Source organism: Arachis ipaensis, chromosome B10, assembly GCF_000816755.2.
Source record: "Arachis ipaensis cultivar K30076 chromosome B10, Araip1.1, whole genome shotgun sequence".
Classification (NCBI taxonomy): Eukaryota; Viridiplantae; Streptophyta; class Magnoliopsida; order Fabales; family Fabaceae; genus Arachis; species Arachis ipaensis.
Window position 1 is genome coordinate 285276 of NC_029794.2, and position 15728 is coordinate 301003.

The 15728-nt window shown below is 33.8% G+C and overlaps 2 protein-coding genes across 14 annotated transcripts; both read left to right on the forward strand.

Annotated features, from left to right (window-relative positions):
* Positions 1445 to 4811, forward strand: LOC107623042 (pectin acetylesterase 8). Of its 2 annotated transcripts, none has more exons than XM_016325172.2 (12): positions 1445 to 1567; positions 2202 to 2323; positions 2731 to 2813; positions 2906 to 3035; positions 3131 to 3210; positions 3311 to 3395; positions 3570 to 3696; positions 3770 to 3830; positions 3905 to 3958; positions 4043 to 4120; positions 4336 to 4441; positions 4528 to 4811. In XM_016325172.2, the coding sequence occupies exons 2-12, from the start codon at positions 2203 to 2205 to the stop codon at positions 4800 to 4802; spliced, it is 1200 nt and encodes a 399-aa protein (XP_016180658.1). In that variant the 5' UTR covers positions 1445 to 1567; position 2202; the 3' UTR covers positions 4803 to 4811. The 2 variants fall into 2 exon arrangements, with proteins under 2 accessions (XP_016180658.1, XP_020969023.1); XM_021113364.1 differs by lacking the exon at positions 1445 to 1567 and adding an exon at positions 1691 to 1854.
* LOC107622649 (pectin acetylesterase 8) lies at positions 7703 to 15717 on the forward strand. 12 transcript variants are annotated; one of them, XM_021113358.1, is made up of 15 exons: positions 7717 to 7975; positions 8894 to 9040; positions 9135 to 9217; positions 9338 to 9467; positions 9549 to 9628; positions 9711 to 9797; positions 9876 to 10000; positions 10071 to 10131; positions 10234 to 10287; positions 10371 to 10448; positions 10528 to 10633; positions 14371 to 14516; positions 14582 to 14669; positions 14797 to 14865; positions 15405 to 15717. In XM_021113358.1, the coding sequence occupies exons 2-14, from the start codon at positions 8917 to 8919 to the stop codon at positions 14838 to 14840; spliced, it is 1206 nt and encodes a 401-aa protein (XP_020969017.1). In that variant the 5' UTR covers positions 7717 to 7975; positions 8894 to 8916; the 3' UTR covers positions 14841 to 14865; positions 15405 to 15717. The 12 variants fall into 12 exon arrangements, with proteins under 12 accessions (XP_020969013.1, XP_020969012.1, XP_020969014.1 ...); XM_021113355.1 differs by having other exon boundaries at positions 7715 to 7975; positions 14371 to 14669; XM_021113359.1 differs by lacking the exon at positions 15405 to 15717 and having other exon boundaries at positions 14594 to 14669; positions 14797 to 14855.

The window sequence follows — 15728 nt, forward strand, 5'->3', positions numbered from 1 at the left end:
ATTTTCAATATTTAAAATAAAAAATATTAAAAATTACAAAACAGAATAAAAATAACAAGTCATCAAGAAGAAAGGTCAATGGATGACAGCTTAGAATGTGATGAGGGATGAGAGAGACTGAAGAGAGAGAGAGAGAAGTGAAAGGTTCGTCGGTGATGGTGATGATGTCATGTCAAATGGACAACGATGGATGCATGCATCAAATATGAAACCTAAGGTGTATACTGTATTCTATATTATTAAGGAATTCACCGACAAATGTCCTATGCTCAACTGTCAACAACATGGTCAACCTTGAAGGAATAGAATAACAATAATGCAGGGTAACATAACCCTCCTCCGCGTTCTCTCTTTTCTTTATTTTTTATTTTTTTTTATTTTACCAAAGATAGGAGACTCGAACCCGCAACCTTTTAATTGAGTATGGGGAGACTATGTCATTTGAGTTATTACTCATTGACTAAAATTTGAAAAGATAGGATACTCAAACCCGCAACCTTTTAATTGAATATGAGGAGTCTATGTCATTTGAGTTATTACTGATTGGTGCGTTCTCTCTTTTCTACTCGCTATGTCTGCGTGTTTTTTTATCTCAGTTTAGATTTTCAGACAAATTGAATAATATTATGAGAATAAAAGCAGAAGAATATAATCAAATTTTGAAGTGTTTTTTTTGCAGTGCATTAAAATATCAAATATTTTAGTTATGCGTTTTAATTTAAGATTTTATTTCAAGATTAAGGAAGTTCGTTGCATTAAGAAACCTTAAAGATTTGATTGCTATTAGGAAACATCTTTACACGTCTTTACAGATGTCAATCCAGCCATAGGCTAAGAAAAGAAAAAGGATATGCCAAAATAAATAAACAAATCAAATAAGGAGAGGAGAAAAAGTAAAAAAATGCGGCAAAAGTTCCACTCATGCTAGATTTGTAAAAGACTTTTGTGAAATCTAAGTAAGATGCCTAGTTTGGTATCATTATTAGCACGCAAATCCATGCAACGAAAGTCGATTCACCTTATTATATATTTAAAAAAAATGCTAACACATATTTTAAAATACATAATAAAATTATTACTAATAAATTTTTTTTTAATAAACATAAAATAAGTATATTAAAAATTTAAATTTTTTTTAATTTATAATCTTAATTTTTTAATACATAAATTAACTAAAGCGATTAGAAAAAAGGTGTTTCCAATATGTCCTATCAACTTTAAAAACAATTAAACTAATTTGGGTTGGTCGAGTAGTCAGTTCACTCGTCCGCTTATGCAAGTTTCGGGGGTTCGAATCTCGCCTTGTGCATGCAGCAACCCATTGGCTAACGGCAGATCCTTAAATGAAGCTCAAATCTGCGACGGATTAGTTCTTGACCTGTCGGGTTGGGGGATACCGTGGGCAACAAAAAAAAAAAAAACTTTAAAAACAATTAGATCAAAGGGTTGTCGGTTGCCAATGCAAAGCTAGCATGTTAGAAGGGGTATCAGGGGGCTGAACATTTATTATTGCAACACACCTTGGTTTGTTCCAAGCCATTCATCACTCCATCTTCTTCCATTTCAGGTAGTGACATCAACTCAGCTTCATACCCATATACTTTCTACATTTTGTTATTGCTTTTCACTTCTCCTATTTGTTGTTTTTAATTGTGTTTATTTTGGACATCTATCTGTTTGCTTGTGGAAGGAGAGTTTATGGCTATTTTTGGGAATTTTAGAATAGAGGAAATGTTGTTGGAGTTTAGCTCCCTAGTGAACAAGATGGTTGTTGATCTATAAAGTACATGCAGCTGGGTTGGAATGACATCAATGATTTGGTTTCTTATCTAAGTTTTGAGGGGATGATTGCAGGTTTATATCTTTACTTTTTGTGATTTTATTTATTGCCTCATCTATGTGACTATGTCCCTATGAAAATGCCATAGTTTGTGGCCTTCTCTATTTTAGGTACCCTCAGGAAAAGGGTCATTGAGGTGCCTCAGCTAAACTCAGTAATATAATATTTTTTTTTAGTCTAATAATAGTTGACTCAGTCCATCATGATTTCTGGTTTTTTTATTGAATAAATTAATCTTTCAGGCACCAACAAGATAAAAATATAGTTCACTGATTCTAAGATTGTTATATGGATGTACCCACAAAAAAAGGATTGTTATATGGATTTAAAATATTTCATGTTCCATGTGGATTTGATGCAGAATGAAGGGCACAAGAATGGCAAAATGGTTAAGTCTTCTGGTTTTTGTAGTTCTATTGCTTAAGACAGAAGGGGTTGATGTAGGACTCACTTATGTTCAAAGTGCTGTACCAAAAGGAGCTGGTGAGCATTTTTTCTTTCTTTTTGTTCTTTGGCTGGTCATAAGGATCATCTCTATTTGTTTTTTTATTTTCACCTGTCACTATTCAAGATATCTCCACATTTATATGTCAAATAAAAGGGATCATAAGGAGTATTATTTACTAAACTAACATCTCTTAAAATTTAGTAATATCATATAGAACACCCCTTGAGATTTATGCTGTATGACACTATATATATATCCTAGTATTTCATAATATTTGACATTAACTTCCCTTGTAAATATAACAGTGATTATAAATCAAGAGGTGTCATATGTAACAAGTAATAGCACACAATATCAGAGGAAGACACCTGAAGTTTATAGTTTTAGTTATATTGAATTGTTTATAACAGATGGAAGATTGATGTTTAAACATTGTGTGCAGTTTGCTTGGATGGAAGTCCACCAGCTTACCACTTTGATAAGGGGTTTGGAGCAGGAATTAACAACTGGATTGTTCACTTTGAGGTTGCAAACTCACCAAATAAAACCGTGTTTCCTTCTTTTGATTTCTTTGATCTCTTCTTGATATTGATCTTCAAGAGACATTTTCTTTCCAGGGAGGAGGTTGGTGCAACAATGCCTCTGTTTGTCTCGATCGCAGGGACACTCGCTTAGGTTCATCTAAGCAAATGGATCAGACAGCTTCCTTTTCTGGATATTTGAGCAACAAGCAAAAATTTAACCCAGGTATATTCTTCACTAGTCACAATTTTGATTCTTTCTCCTCATTAACACAAACATTTTTTAATTTTATGGATCTTAACAAGTGCTGCACATTTCAGATTTCTACAACTGGAACAGAATCAAGGTTAGATACTGTGATGGTTCATCGTTTACCGGTGACGTCGAAGCAGTTGATCCTGTAAGTATTGCAACATTGAAAACTCTGTTCTAAGTGATAAGATTTGTTATTTTGTAATTTCCATTCTGATGAGATTTGCACAACATGATAAATAAATCAGAAAACCAATTTGCACTACAGAGGAGGAAGAATTTTTGTTGCTGTCATTGAAGACTTGCTGGCAAAAGGAATGAGAAATGCTCAAAATGTAAGCGACATTATTTATTTATGTTCCAAATGATTGGGGTTCACTAATTGAAAATTGTAAGTACAGGCTATTCTTTCAGGATGTTCAGCGACATTGATGATTTGTGAGTTTTATTTATTTATTTATTTATCTTCCAAATGATTTGTGTTCACTAATTGAAAATTGCAAGTACATGCTATTCTTTCAGGGTGTTTAGCAGGAAGATTGAAAGCAATACTACAATGCGATCGCTTTAGATCTCTAATTCCGGCAGGAGCTAAAGCCAAATGCATTTCAGATGCTGGTTATTTCATCAATGTGTATGCTTCCTACTTGAACTTCTCTTTCTATTTATTCCATGGAACTTGTTACCTCATTGATTGAACATAACAGAAAGGATGTCTCTGGAGCACAACACATTCAAGAGTTCTACAGTCAAGTTGTTGCAACACATGTATGTTTCTCGATTGACTCCCATGAACCATTTACTCCAACAGAGTTTGATTGTGTTTTTGTTGATTATCTCAGGGATCGGCGAAGAATTTGCCTGCCTCGTGCACTTCAAGACTGAGCCCAGGGCTGGTTAGTTTGTGACTCATTTATTTTTCATTTTGAGCAAGCGAGAGTCATTAGACATTATTTCATACATATGTCTTCATGATGCAGTGTTTCTTCCCAGAGAATGTGGTATCACAAATCAGGACACCAATTTTCTTTGTTAATGCAGCATATGACTCATGGCAGGTAAGATTGTTGTTGTTGTTGTGTTGTGTTGTGGTGAAGAAGGAAGCGTTAATTAATTAGTGTTAGAATATAAATAATACTAATTGATCCTAATTATATTCTAATATAATAAAGACGTAATCTCTTATAATAAATATTCAGATATACTAAATAATACTAATTGATCATAATTGATCTTAATTATATTCTAACAATCAGGATTATTGTGTGTTCAGATAAAGAACATATTGGCACCAGGTGTTGCTGATCCGCACGGGCAATGGCGCGATTGCAAGCTTGATATTAAGAAATGTTCTTCTGCTCAGCTCAGTGTAATGCAAGGTGAACATACATAAGAATTGTGAGTGATGTTAAAAAGTATTACTAAGAATAATAATGATGATGATGGTGATGATGATGATGATCAGGGTTCAGGACGAACTTCTTGAGCGCATTGAGTGGAGTGGGGAGCTCGCCAGCTCGGGGGAAGTTCATAGACGGATGCTATGCTCACTGCCAAATGGGAACCCAAGAGACATGGATGAGAGCTGACTCGCCTCTGTTGGCCAAAACAACAATCGCCAAGGCTGTCGGAGATTGGTATTATGAGAGAAGGCCATTCCATGAGATTGATTGCACTTACCCTTGCAACCCCACCTGCCACAACCGTATCTTTGATAACAACCGTCGCTCAGATGATTAGACACTTATTTATTAGTAGAGATTCACATGCAGTTGTCTTTATGTGAAGTTGATAGTTCAAGACTGTTAGATGATAAATTAGTCAAACATATCAACTCATCTAACAGTTCTTAAATATCAATAAAAGACAACTACATGTGAGTTTCTACTCATTTATTATTATTGAACGTCAAAATATATGATTTGTAATTTATTAAACAAGTCAGCCAAGGAAAGGCGGCACTCTCCAGTCTCCATGCATAGTAATTACTAGTTGAATGTCACAACTACTTATGATCTGCTATATATACGCTTAATAAAATGGAACAATAAATTTGGGCCTCTTTATATTCTTACTATTTTTTTTATTTTCTAACACACATGGCCTAGTCTCATGGATTTCCCATCAAAACTAGCCCATACTTATCTATACATAGCTTATATTGGCCTCGTTTCTAGTATTAAAAACTATTTTGTTATGTTCTTTAAAAAGGTAGTATTTACTATTTAGGGTGAATGAGGTCCCGAAGTTTTCAATGATGAGTTGATGATGAATAATAATGCAATATGTCTAGTCTGGTGAGTGAAGATTAGAGGCCACATAAGTTAAGCAACATTGCGGGGCCAGGCCACTAATCATGCTTTAATTTATTTGGACCACTGTCTACAGGCAAATCCACTTGCATTCCTTATCTTAATTAGATCCCCGTTTCCAGTAAAACCTTCTGTGTGCAGGAAGTGAAGCAAAATATATTTAGTGGACAACACAATTATGGTGGCAGTGCTAATCCCATTTAGTAATCTGATTAATATTATGTATGCTTCAAATGCAAATTGAGTCATAATCCTATATGATCTGTCACTATAATTTGCTGGCTACAAGCTATATTTCGAAGATTAGGGCAAAAAGATATTAGGATTTCTATGACTCATAAATAATCACCACTCATATTATTACATATAATTTGACAATATTATTCGGTAATTGTCACCTATTACAATATGATAACACTCAATATAATGGCATGATGACTCCATCACACGTCATCACCAACAATTCAATGAAATAGTCAAAATTGATGCTGAGACTATCACGGTAACCATATTGTAATTCTCATCACAACCGTAACTTATAATTTGCTAACTTAGCATATTCGAAATGCATATTCTCTATTCAGTCTATATAAAGTAACATTAAGTCAAGAGAAAGGACATCTAAAAACCTAATACTCACTCAAGTCACTCTCACTCTCTTCTTTAAATTATTACTGATTTGAGCGTTAAAGTATCTTTTATAAGTATCAATCCCATTTGATATTCTTTAAAGTTTGGCGTATACCTCATCCGTGGAGAAGACAGGACAACGTCTCCCTTTCTGTGACGAACTATATATATATACCTTGATAGAACCTTTAATAGCAAGAACTCTATATATTGTAAATAAATATCTTCCACCATCCAAAAGTCTTTTTTTTTTGTTAAATCTAATTATAATATCATTTATATTCTTTATTGGTTATAGGAACCAACTTCATAGATCAATACTAATATCATTAGACGAAGATGACATACTAATCAAAAAATTAAAAAGAAAAAACAAATTCAAGACATATATTCACATGAAAAACATACATACAAAGATGAAACAAAAAAAAGACAATAATAGAAAATACATGCAAGTTAACAGCTCAGAAAGAATATATCATTACAAAAACATATGACAAAAAAAAAATAACTCTAACAACAACCCAAAATAAAAAAAATCATATAAAAAAATTAAGTCTTAAGTCTAAAATAAATGTAAAAATAACAAATAACAAATAAAAATATAACTTTATATAATTCTAATATCAAAAACTTTTATACTATAAAATATTTTAAATAAAAACTATCAAATTTAATATCAATTTATATATATTTTAATTAATTTCTAATTAATATAATACTTATTAAAGTATATTATATACAATATACTATCGTTAATTTATCACCTCGCGTATCGTACGAGTAACACTCTAGTGCTAATTAATTAAAAGTCATTATATATATATATATATACACGTAATTGGAAGTAACCAATTAGGTTTACGGCGAAACCTAGAAATCGATCACTGATCCAATTTGAGTACCTCCACAGGATAGACCTCAATAGAAAACTGAAGAGTAACGGCAGTAGCTACAGATACGATTCTCAATCAACAAGGACAAAATGTAATATGTGTTTAAAGAACAAAATATTTGTTATGCTTAATATCTTTAGTTTGGTCTGTATCGCCCAGGGCATAAGGGGCATGATGACTTGACGTCATCCTCACCTTCCTCCGGCTTATAAAATAATTCTATTAAATAAAAATTTTTACTTATAACTCATATATATATATATATATGTTGTTTTATAATTTACGGAACACCAATAATGTTTTCTTTTTCTTTTTCATTGAATGAAAAGAATCAAATATGAACAAGCTAAGCTGTTGTTTTCATAATGAATATTATTAAGAGTATCTTAGCTTGTTGAGTGTTGACAAATATGTACATTTGTTTTGTATACAATTTATTCAAATATGCCCTTATTTAATTGTAGATTGTAGATAACAAGCAAATATGTATGGCACAAAAGTACTCAAAAGAAGCATGCATGGGTCCATGGCAAAGCCACTTGCCTTCGTTTTTATTCGGCGCCGTTTACATAATAACAAGTTAATAACCCGTCAGAGCTAAGAGCAGTTATATTCCGTGCATGCTTTTTCTTTGCTTCTTCCCATACATGTTATTGTTTTATACACAGATAAACGCATGTGAATAAATTTGTTTAGAACGCTCATTGAGTTTAATAAATTATATTAAAACTTTGTTAAAGGAATAAAATACACTACTGTAATAGGAAAGCATTAAATAACACAATTATTTTAGTGGTTTGAACTGAGCAGTGAGCAAAACATCACCTTTCAGTTTCACACTTGACACTATACACTCACAGCTCAACTCATAAGAAAGAGACAAAATCCAAAACCAGAATCTAAGCCCAAACACTCCCTCCAATTCCATTAAACTTTGCCTCACAAGACCTATTTCTTCATACTGCATTAACCATTTGCTTCAATAAGCATTCAGTTCCACTCTTTCACTGTTGGAGCACTATATAAAGTCTCCACCCTCACTCACATTCCTCCACAACCCCATCTCTCATTACAGGTCCATCTACTTGCCTACCCTTCATACAATATTCATGCTCATATATATGCTTTGCTTTCTACACAATAATACTTCTCTTTCTCTTTTTCTTTCTCTAGTTGATATTATATTAATATGGTGGTAAACTGTCCATGAAAAGAAATGGGAAAACAAAACCATATTTGCTTTTAGCATATGTTAGGAGGTTGCATGCAGGGGCAGGGTGTGATAGTAACTCATATTATAGAAGAAATAGCTCTATCTTGTGTATTTTCCATTGGTGGCAAAAAGGTGGCAGTTGGGGTGCCTCTATTAACTTGCATTAATATCCTTATCAATGGAGCCTATGTTTTCTGGGATAGTTTTTTTCTCTTTTCTGTACTCAGTTGAGCTGAACTTTGGTTGGTTCTTAGATTATGATATTGATTGATATGATTTTCTTTTTCCCGTGACATATTAATAGGAATTTAAAATGTATAATCTTCATTTGCAAACAAACAATAAAAGGAAAGATATACTGTAGTTATCTTCTTGTACTTGATTCTTCCAATATCAATATTGTCCACAATTCTCTTTCCTTGTATGTTCTCTTATTCCATGTTCTTTAATCTTCAAGAAAGCTGAAGGGGGATTTCTAAAATTCCAGAACAAAAAAAAATCTTTCTGCTAAGTGCCAACTATGACAGTTCACTATTCATATATGATTCAATCATTCAAGGATGTCCTCTATGATTTTCGTTCTATATAAATTGGTTGACTCATTGGTTTCTGACATTAAAATGAGAAAATTTTGATTTTTTGGTAAAGGGTGAGCAGAAGAGAATTGCTGAAAAATGATATAAAATTCACTTTGGCCAAAATCGTTTGGTCTTATGATAATTATATATGTGTCATGATACTTGTACTTAACTCACATTGTTTTTGTTTTCAAATGCATAGGTTTTGTTATTTGATTTTTCTGAATGGAGATACCAAGAATTTGGCAATGGTTAAATCTTCTAGTATGTGTACTGTTATTAATAAAGTCAGAAGGATCTGGTTTTGTTCCAATCACTTATTTGGAGGATGCAGAGTCAAAAGGAGCCGGTAAGAAACAATGTTTTTGGTGATTGATTATAGGGATCATCTTGATCTTGAGCATTATAACTGTTTTTAATTCAAGTTAAGCATTTCTGTGCAGTTTGTTTGGATGGTAGTCCTCCGGCCTACCACTTTGATAAGGGATCCGGCGAAGGTGTTAACAGCTGGATTGTTCATCTTGAGGTATATCCCTTCCGAAAAAATTGAAATGTTAGGATGATTGGAGAATAGGAAAATGAATGCATGATTTAAGTTGAAGTGAAAGGCTCATATTTTAAAGCAGTTGTGTTTTGTTGCTAATAGGGAGGAGGATGGTGCAGTGATGTGTCTTCTTGCCTTGAACGCAAGGACACTCGGTTAGGTTCATCCAAACAAATGGATACACAGGCTGGATTTTATGGAATACTTAACAACCAACAAGATTATAATCCAGGTTGGTGTATCCAGAGTTACACTACACATGTTCATATTATGTTACTGTCACAAATGTTTGCATTATGAATTTTGTTTCCAGATTTCTACAACTGGAACAGAATCAAGATTAGGTACTGTGATGGATCATCATTTACTGGTGATGTGGAAGAAGTTGATCCGGTAAGTGTTTTCAAAATTTTGAATGTATTTGGAAATTCTATTACATTTTTATGACATGATGTTATTTATATTGTGAAATCAGACAAACAATCTGCACTTCAGAGGAGCAAGAATTTTTGAAGCAGTCATTAAGCATTTACTTGCAAAAGGAATGGAGAATGCTGAAAATGTAAGAATGACACACACATTACATTAAGGCTATTCCTATTCTATGATTCACTCACTCACTCAATTACTTATTACACAGGCTATTCTGTCTGGATGCTCTGCTGGAGGATTGGCTGCTATATTGAACTGCGATCGCTTCAAATCCTTCCTACCAAATGGCGCCAGAGTGAAATGCGCGCCGGATGCCGGCTATTTTATCCATGTGTATGACTCCTTACTTAGATTTGCTCTGCTTCTTCATACTTGATACTTGCTTAAATATGTTGTGTAACAGACCAGATGTCTCCGGAACAAAGCGCATTGAAAATTTCTACAAAGGAGTTGTTGAAACACATGTACTCTACTCTACTCTACTCTTGGCCTCGTTTAACTTTTGAATTTATTTTCATACTTTTCACTATAATAATGAGTAAGATAAGAAGTGTCCATTGTTATAGGGATCAGCAAAGTATTTGTCTAAATCCTGCACTTCAAAATATGGAGCTGGCCTGGTAAGCCTATGATTGATTTGTGTAACTTAGCGAGCAAGCAACTCTTAGGATCGATGTTACTTATACATCTGCTTCTGGTGCAGTGCTTTTTCCCACAATATGTGGTACAAGATATCGCCACGCCCATTTTCGTTGTAAATGCGGCCTATGACTCATGGCAGGTGACATGATTATATTATTCTGTTACATTGCTGATCATAGTAGGAAGATCTCAACATTATCTGTGTGATTTTCATTCAGATTAGAAACATTTTGATACCGGGCATGGCGGATCCACACGGCAGCTGGCAAAACTGCAGGGATGACATAGGCAATTGCACACCTGATCAACTAGATGCTGTGCAAGGTGAAAAAGAACAGAATCAATGAATGTGTGTATCAGTGTATGTTAATAATGATTAATGAGTAATGTGTTTGATTTGTGCAGGGTTTAGAGAGGATTTCATAAAGGCACTGAGTGGGGTGCAGAACTCTCCATCAAAAGGAATGTTCATAGATTCTTGCTACATCCACTGCCAAACGGAAATGCAAGAGTCTTGGTTCAAAACCGATGCACCTCAGCTTGCAAATACTGTATGTATTACTAACACAACATGCACTCACTCTTTCTTTTTGCTTTGCTTTGCTTATCTTATTACTAATTTGCAGACTATTGCTAAGGCTGTTGGTGACTGGTTTTATGATCGAAAGCCTTTCCAACACATTGATTGTGCCTTCCCATGCAACCCTACTTGTGGTAAACCTGTCTTAAATGTCAAAGTCCACCCTGAATTCTAGATATTTATGATCTTATATTTCATAAAGTTGTGGAAATAATGCAATGTAATGAGTAATAACTGTTATTATTGTTGTAATCTTCTCTTAATGATATATCATATTTTATGTTTGTAATCATCTTATCTTTAGTAGTAATGTTTCAATCATCTTCTTGTTTTCGACCAGAGCTTACAGTGATCAAGAAATTAAAGTAAGTTAGCCATTTCAGCATCCAAATATTCCATAATTAGCTTTATTCTTTCATTTCACTAATAAAAAGACAAGCAAATACAAAACATAGGGATTAGCTGTATATTTCAAAGAGAGTAAACAAACAAATCAACTCGGGTGCTGCAAAATATCTCTAACCTCAGAAATGATCAGTTTAATTTACACTTAAAAAGAAAGAGAAAAAGATTGGATTTGAGTAATAACCAGACAAGTTTATCATTCCTGTCTACCATGGAATTCAACTATTTTACTGGAACCATTTTTGTAATTCAGAAAATCATTTTGCTTTTGGTCCTTTGGTTTTTTAGTCAACCCTCTAGTAATATCTTCCAAAGTATTAACCAAACTAGAGCATATTGCAGAGTATGGAATGGGTTATGGTCTTATGGAGGCGTCCAAAGAAGGCGACATGTATAGCTTTGGGATTCTTGTTCTGGAAATGCTGACTAGACTGCATGTATTATGCATATCATCACACCATTTTCTATTTTTGTGCTTTTTCTACTTGATTTGATATGTCTTTCCCTTTTTCTTTTAGTATGCTCAAGGCTAAACTTGCAAGAACTCTAAAATATGCTTCCAGAATGGAATCCTGCAAAAAGAAGCAGCTAACATTACCTCTTAATGTTTCAAAAATTTCCACACCTTCGATAAGGAGAAACTTTTGGACCTCAACTAATAATTCTCTCTTTTCATTCTTCTAGGAAAAAGATCTTCATTTTATAACACAAAAAAAGATGTTCAAGATAATCTTTCCAACCAAGACCATTCTAAAAATGATCTTCTCTTATTCCTTTCTTATCTCTATATCTGTCAATAAAAAAAATTGGAAGTGTAGGAAATATTTTATTCCTTGCTGTTTGCATGTTCTGTAATCTTTCAGAGAGCTGAAAGGGAATTTCCAAAATTCCAGAAGAAAAAAACAAAAAAAAATCTTTTTGCTAAGTGCCAACTTTGATGGTTTCACTATTCATACATGATTCAAGGATGTCATTATGGTTTCACTTTGGCCATGTTAGAAAGGTAAGAGAAAGATTGGTGTGTATTCAAGTGGTGTGTAATGATTCAATATACAAGGATATTTATAAATGCCAAGAGAATCAAAATAATAAAAATGTAATATCATATAATAAATATTAAGATATGCTAAATAATTATAGTGAATGTTGATTGATCATAATATATTCTAACATGCCAAAATCTTTTGGTATTATGTTAATTATGTATGTATCTTGATACTTGTACTTAACGCACATTGTTTTTGTTTTCAAATGCATAAGTTTTGTTATTTGATTTTGCTGAATGGAGATATCTAGAATTTGGCAATGGTTAAATCTTCTAGTATGTGTACTGTTATTGGTAAAGTCAGAAGGATCTGGTTTTGTTCCAATCACTTACTTGGAGGATGCAGAGTCAAAAGGAGCTGGTAACAAACAATTGTTTTGGTGGTTGATTATAGGGATCATCTTGATCTTGAGCATTATAACTGTGTTCAATTTTCAATGACATTTATTTAGTTTGGGAAAAATTCAAGTTAAGCATGTCTGTGCAGTTTGTTTGGATGGTAGTCCACCGGCCTACCACTTCGATAAGGGATCCGGCGAAGGTGTTAACAGCTGGATTGTTTTTCTTGAGGTATATCCCTTTCCAAAAATTGAAATGTTAGGATGCTTAGGGAATAGGAAGGTGAATGCATGATTTAAGTTAAAGTGAAAGGCTCATATTTTAAAGCAGTTGTGTTTTGTTGCTAATAGGGAGGAGGATGGTGCAGTGATGTGTCTTCTTGCCTTGAACGCAAGGACACTCGCTTAGGTTCATCCAAACAAATGGATATGCAGTCTGGCTTTAATGGAATACTTAACAACCAACAAGATTATAATCCAGGTTGGTATATCCAGAGTTACACTACACATATTCATATTCATATTGTGTTATGTTATGTTATGTTAAGCATTTGTTTCCAGATTTCTACAACTGGAACAGAATCAAGATTAGGTACTGTGATGGATCATCATTTACTGGTGATGTGGAAGAAGTTGATCCAGTAAGTGTTTTCAAAATTCTGAAGTACATGGAAAATATAAATTCTTATGATATGATATTATTTATGTTGTGAAATCAGACAAACAATCTGCACTTCAGAGGAGCAAGAATTTTTGAAGCAGTCATTAAGCATTTACTTGCAAAAGGAATGGAGAATGCTGAAAATGTAAAAGAATGACACACACATTACATTAAGGCTATTCCTATTCATCTATGATTCACTCACTCACTCAGTTACTTATTACACAGGCTATTCTGTCTGGATGCTCTGCTGGAGGATTGGCTGCTATATTGAACTGCGATCGCTTCAAATCCTTCCTACCAAATGGCGCCAGAGTGAAATGCGTGCCGGATGCCGGCTATTTTATCAATGTGTATGATTCCTTACTTAGTTTTGCTCTGCTTCTTCATACTTGATACTTGCTTAAATATGTTGTGTAACAGACCAGATGTCTCCGGAACAAAGCACATTGAAAATTTCTACAATGGAGTTGTTGAAACACATGTATTCTACTCTACTCTTGGCCTACTTTAACTTTTGAATTTATTTTTCCTACTTTTCACCATTATGAGTAAGATAAGAGGTGTCCATTGTTATAGGGATCAGCAAAGTATTTGTCTAAATCCTGCACTTCAAAATATGGTGCTGGCCTGGTAAGTCTATGATTGATTTGTGTAACTGTGCAAGCAAGAAGCAAGCACTGATACCTCTGCTTCTGGTGCAGTGCTTTTTCCCACAATATGTGGCACAAGATATCGCCACGCCCATTTTCGTTGTAAATGCGGCCTATGACTCATGGCAGGTGACATGATCATATTATTCTGTTACATTGCTGATCATAGTAGGAAGATCTCAACATTATCTGTGTGATTTTCATTCAGATTAGAAACATTTTGATACCGAGCATGGCGGATCCACACGGAAGCTGGAAAAACTGCAAAGAGAACATAAGCAATTGCACACCTGATGAACTAGATGCTGTGCAAGGTGAAAAAGAATAGAATCAATGAATGTGTGTATGTTAATATGAGTAATGTGTTTGATTTGTTCAGGGTTTAGAGAGGATTTCATAAAGGCATTGAGTGGGGTGCAGAACTCTCCATCAAAAGGAATGTTCATAGATTCTTGCTACATCCACTGCCAAACGGGAATGCAAGAGCTTTGGTTCAATCCTGATGCACCTCAGCTTGCAAATACTGTATGTATTTCTAACACACACTCACTCTTTCTTTCTGCTTTGCTTATATTATTACTAATTTGCAGACTATTGCTAAGGCCGTTGGTGACTGGTTTTATGAACGAAAGCCTTTCCAACACATTGATTGTGCCTTCCCATGCAACCCTACTTGTGGTAAACCTGTCTTAAATGTCAAAGCCCACCCTGAAATCTAGATGATCTTATATTTCAATGTAATAAGTAATAACCATTATTATTATTGTTGTAATATTCTCTTAATCATATATCATATCATATGTAGGTAAAATCATCTTATCTTATCTTCTTGTTTTCAACCAAACATAAAAGTAACAATAATCAAGAAACTAAAGTAAGTATTCCACAGTTAGTTGTATTCTTTCATTTCACTAATAAAAATACAAGCAAATACAAAACATATATTGGGATTGCCTGTATATTTCAAAAAGTTAATAAGCTAAGATACTTGGTACTGCAAAATATTCTCTGCTTATCTTCAATTAATCCTTGGGGGTTGCCTCTCATGTAGACCACCAATGTTGCCAATGTATATACTTTTTATGTACTACTTTTTCTTTTCAAATATGAGATGATCTCTTAAAGAATAAAGTTGGCTCATATTTTTTACTTATCTAAACTATTTACGGTTATTTAAGCAACGGTTAAATTGTCTCCGTCTGATTTTAAGATCACGGATTCAAACCATGGAAATAGTCATTAATGTAATTATCAGGTTAGAATGCATATATTACACCTTTTGAGTGCGGCCCTTCTCCGACCTTGTATAATCACTTAATCAGAAAGATCAAAGCAAACTGAACAATAGCTATGTGAAGATGGCGTTGACAAATAAAATCTTTCAGATCTTAGACCCAGTTATTCTGCATGCAGAATAGATGGAACAGCAGCAGCAGAAAACAGCAGGGAAACTAGAAAATAAGACGTTCTGATGCAGAGAAGTGTTTACATTCACTGTTTAAGATTGGACTTGCTTGTTCAGTGGAGCCATCAAAAGAAAGAATGAGCATGGAGGATGTCATCATAGAGCTAAACCTGATAAAGAATTCCTTCAGGATTGACTAGACTGCATGTATTATGCATATGATCACACTATTTTTTTTTTTTTTTGTGCTTTTTCTACTTGATTTGCTAGTCTTTTCCTTTCATTTTTCTTTTCGTGTTTATGCCTAATTGCCTACTTGTTCCAAATACAAT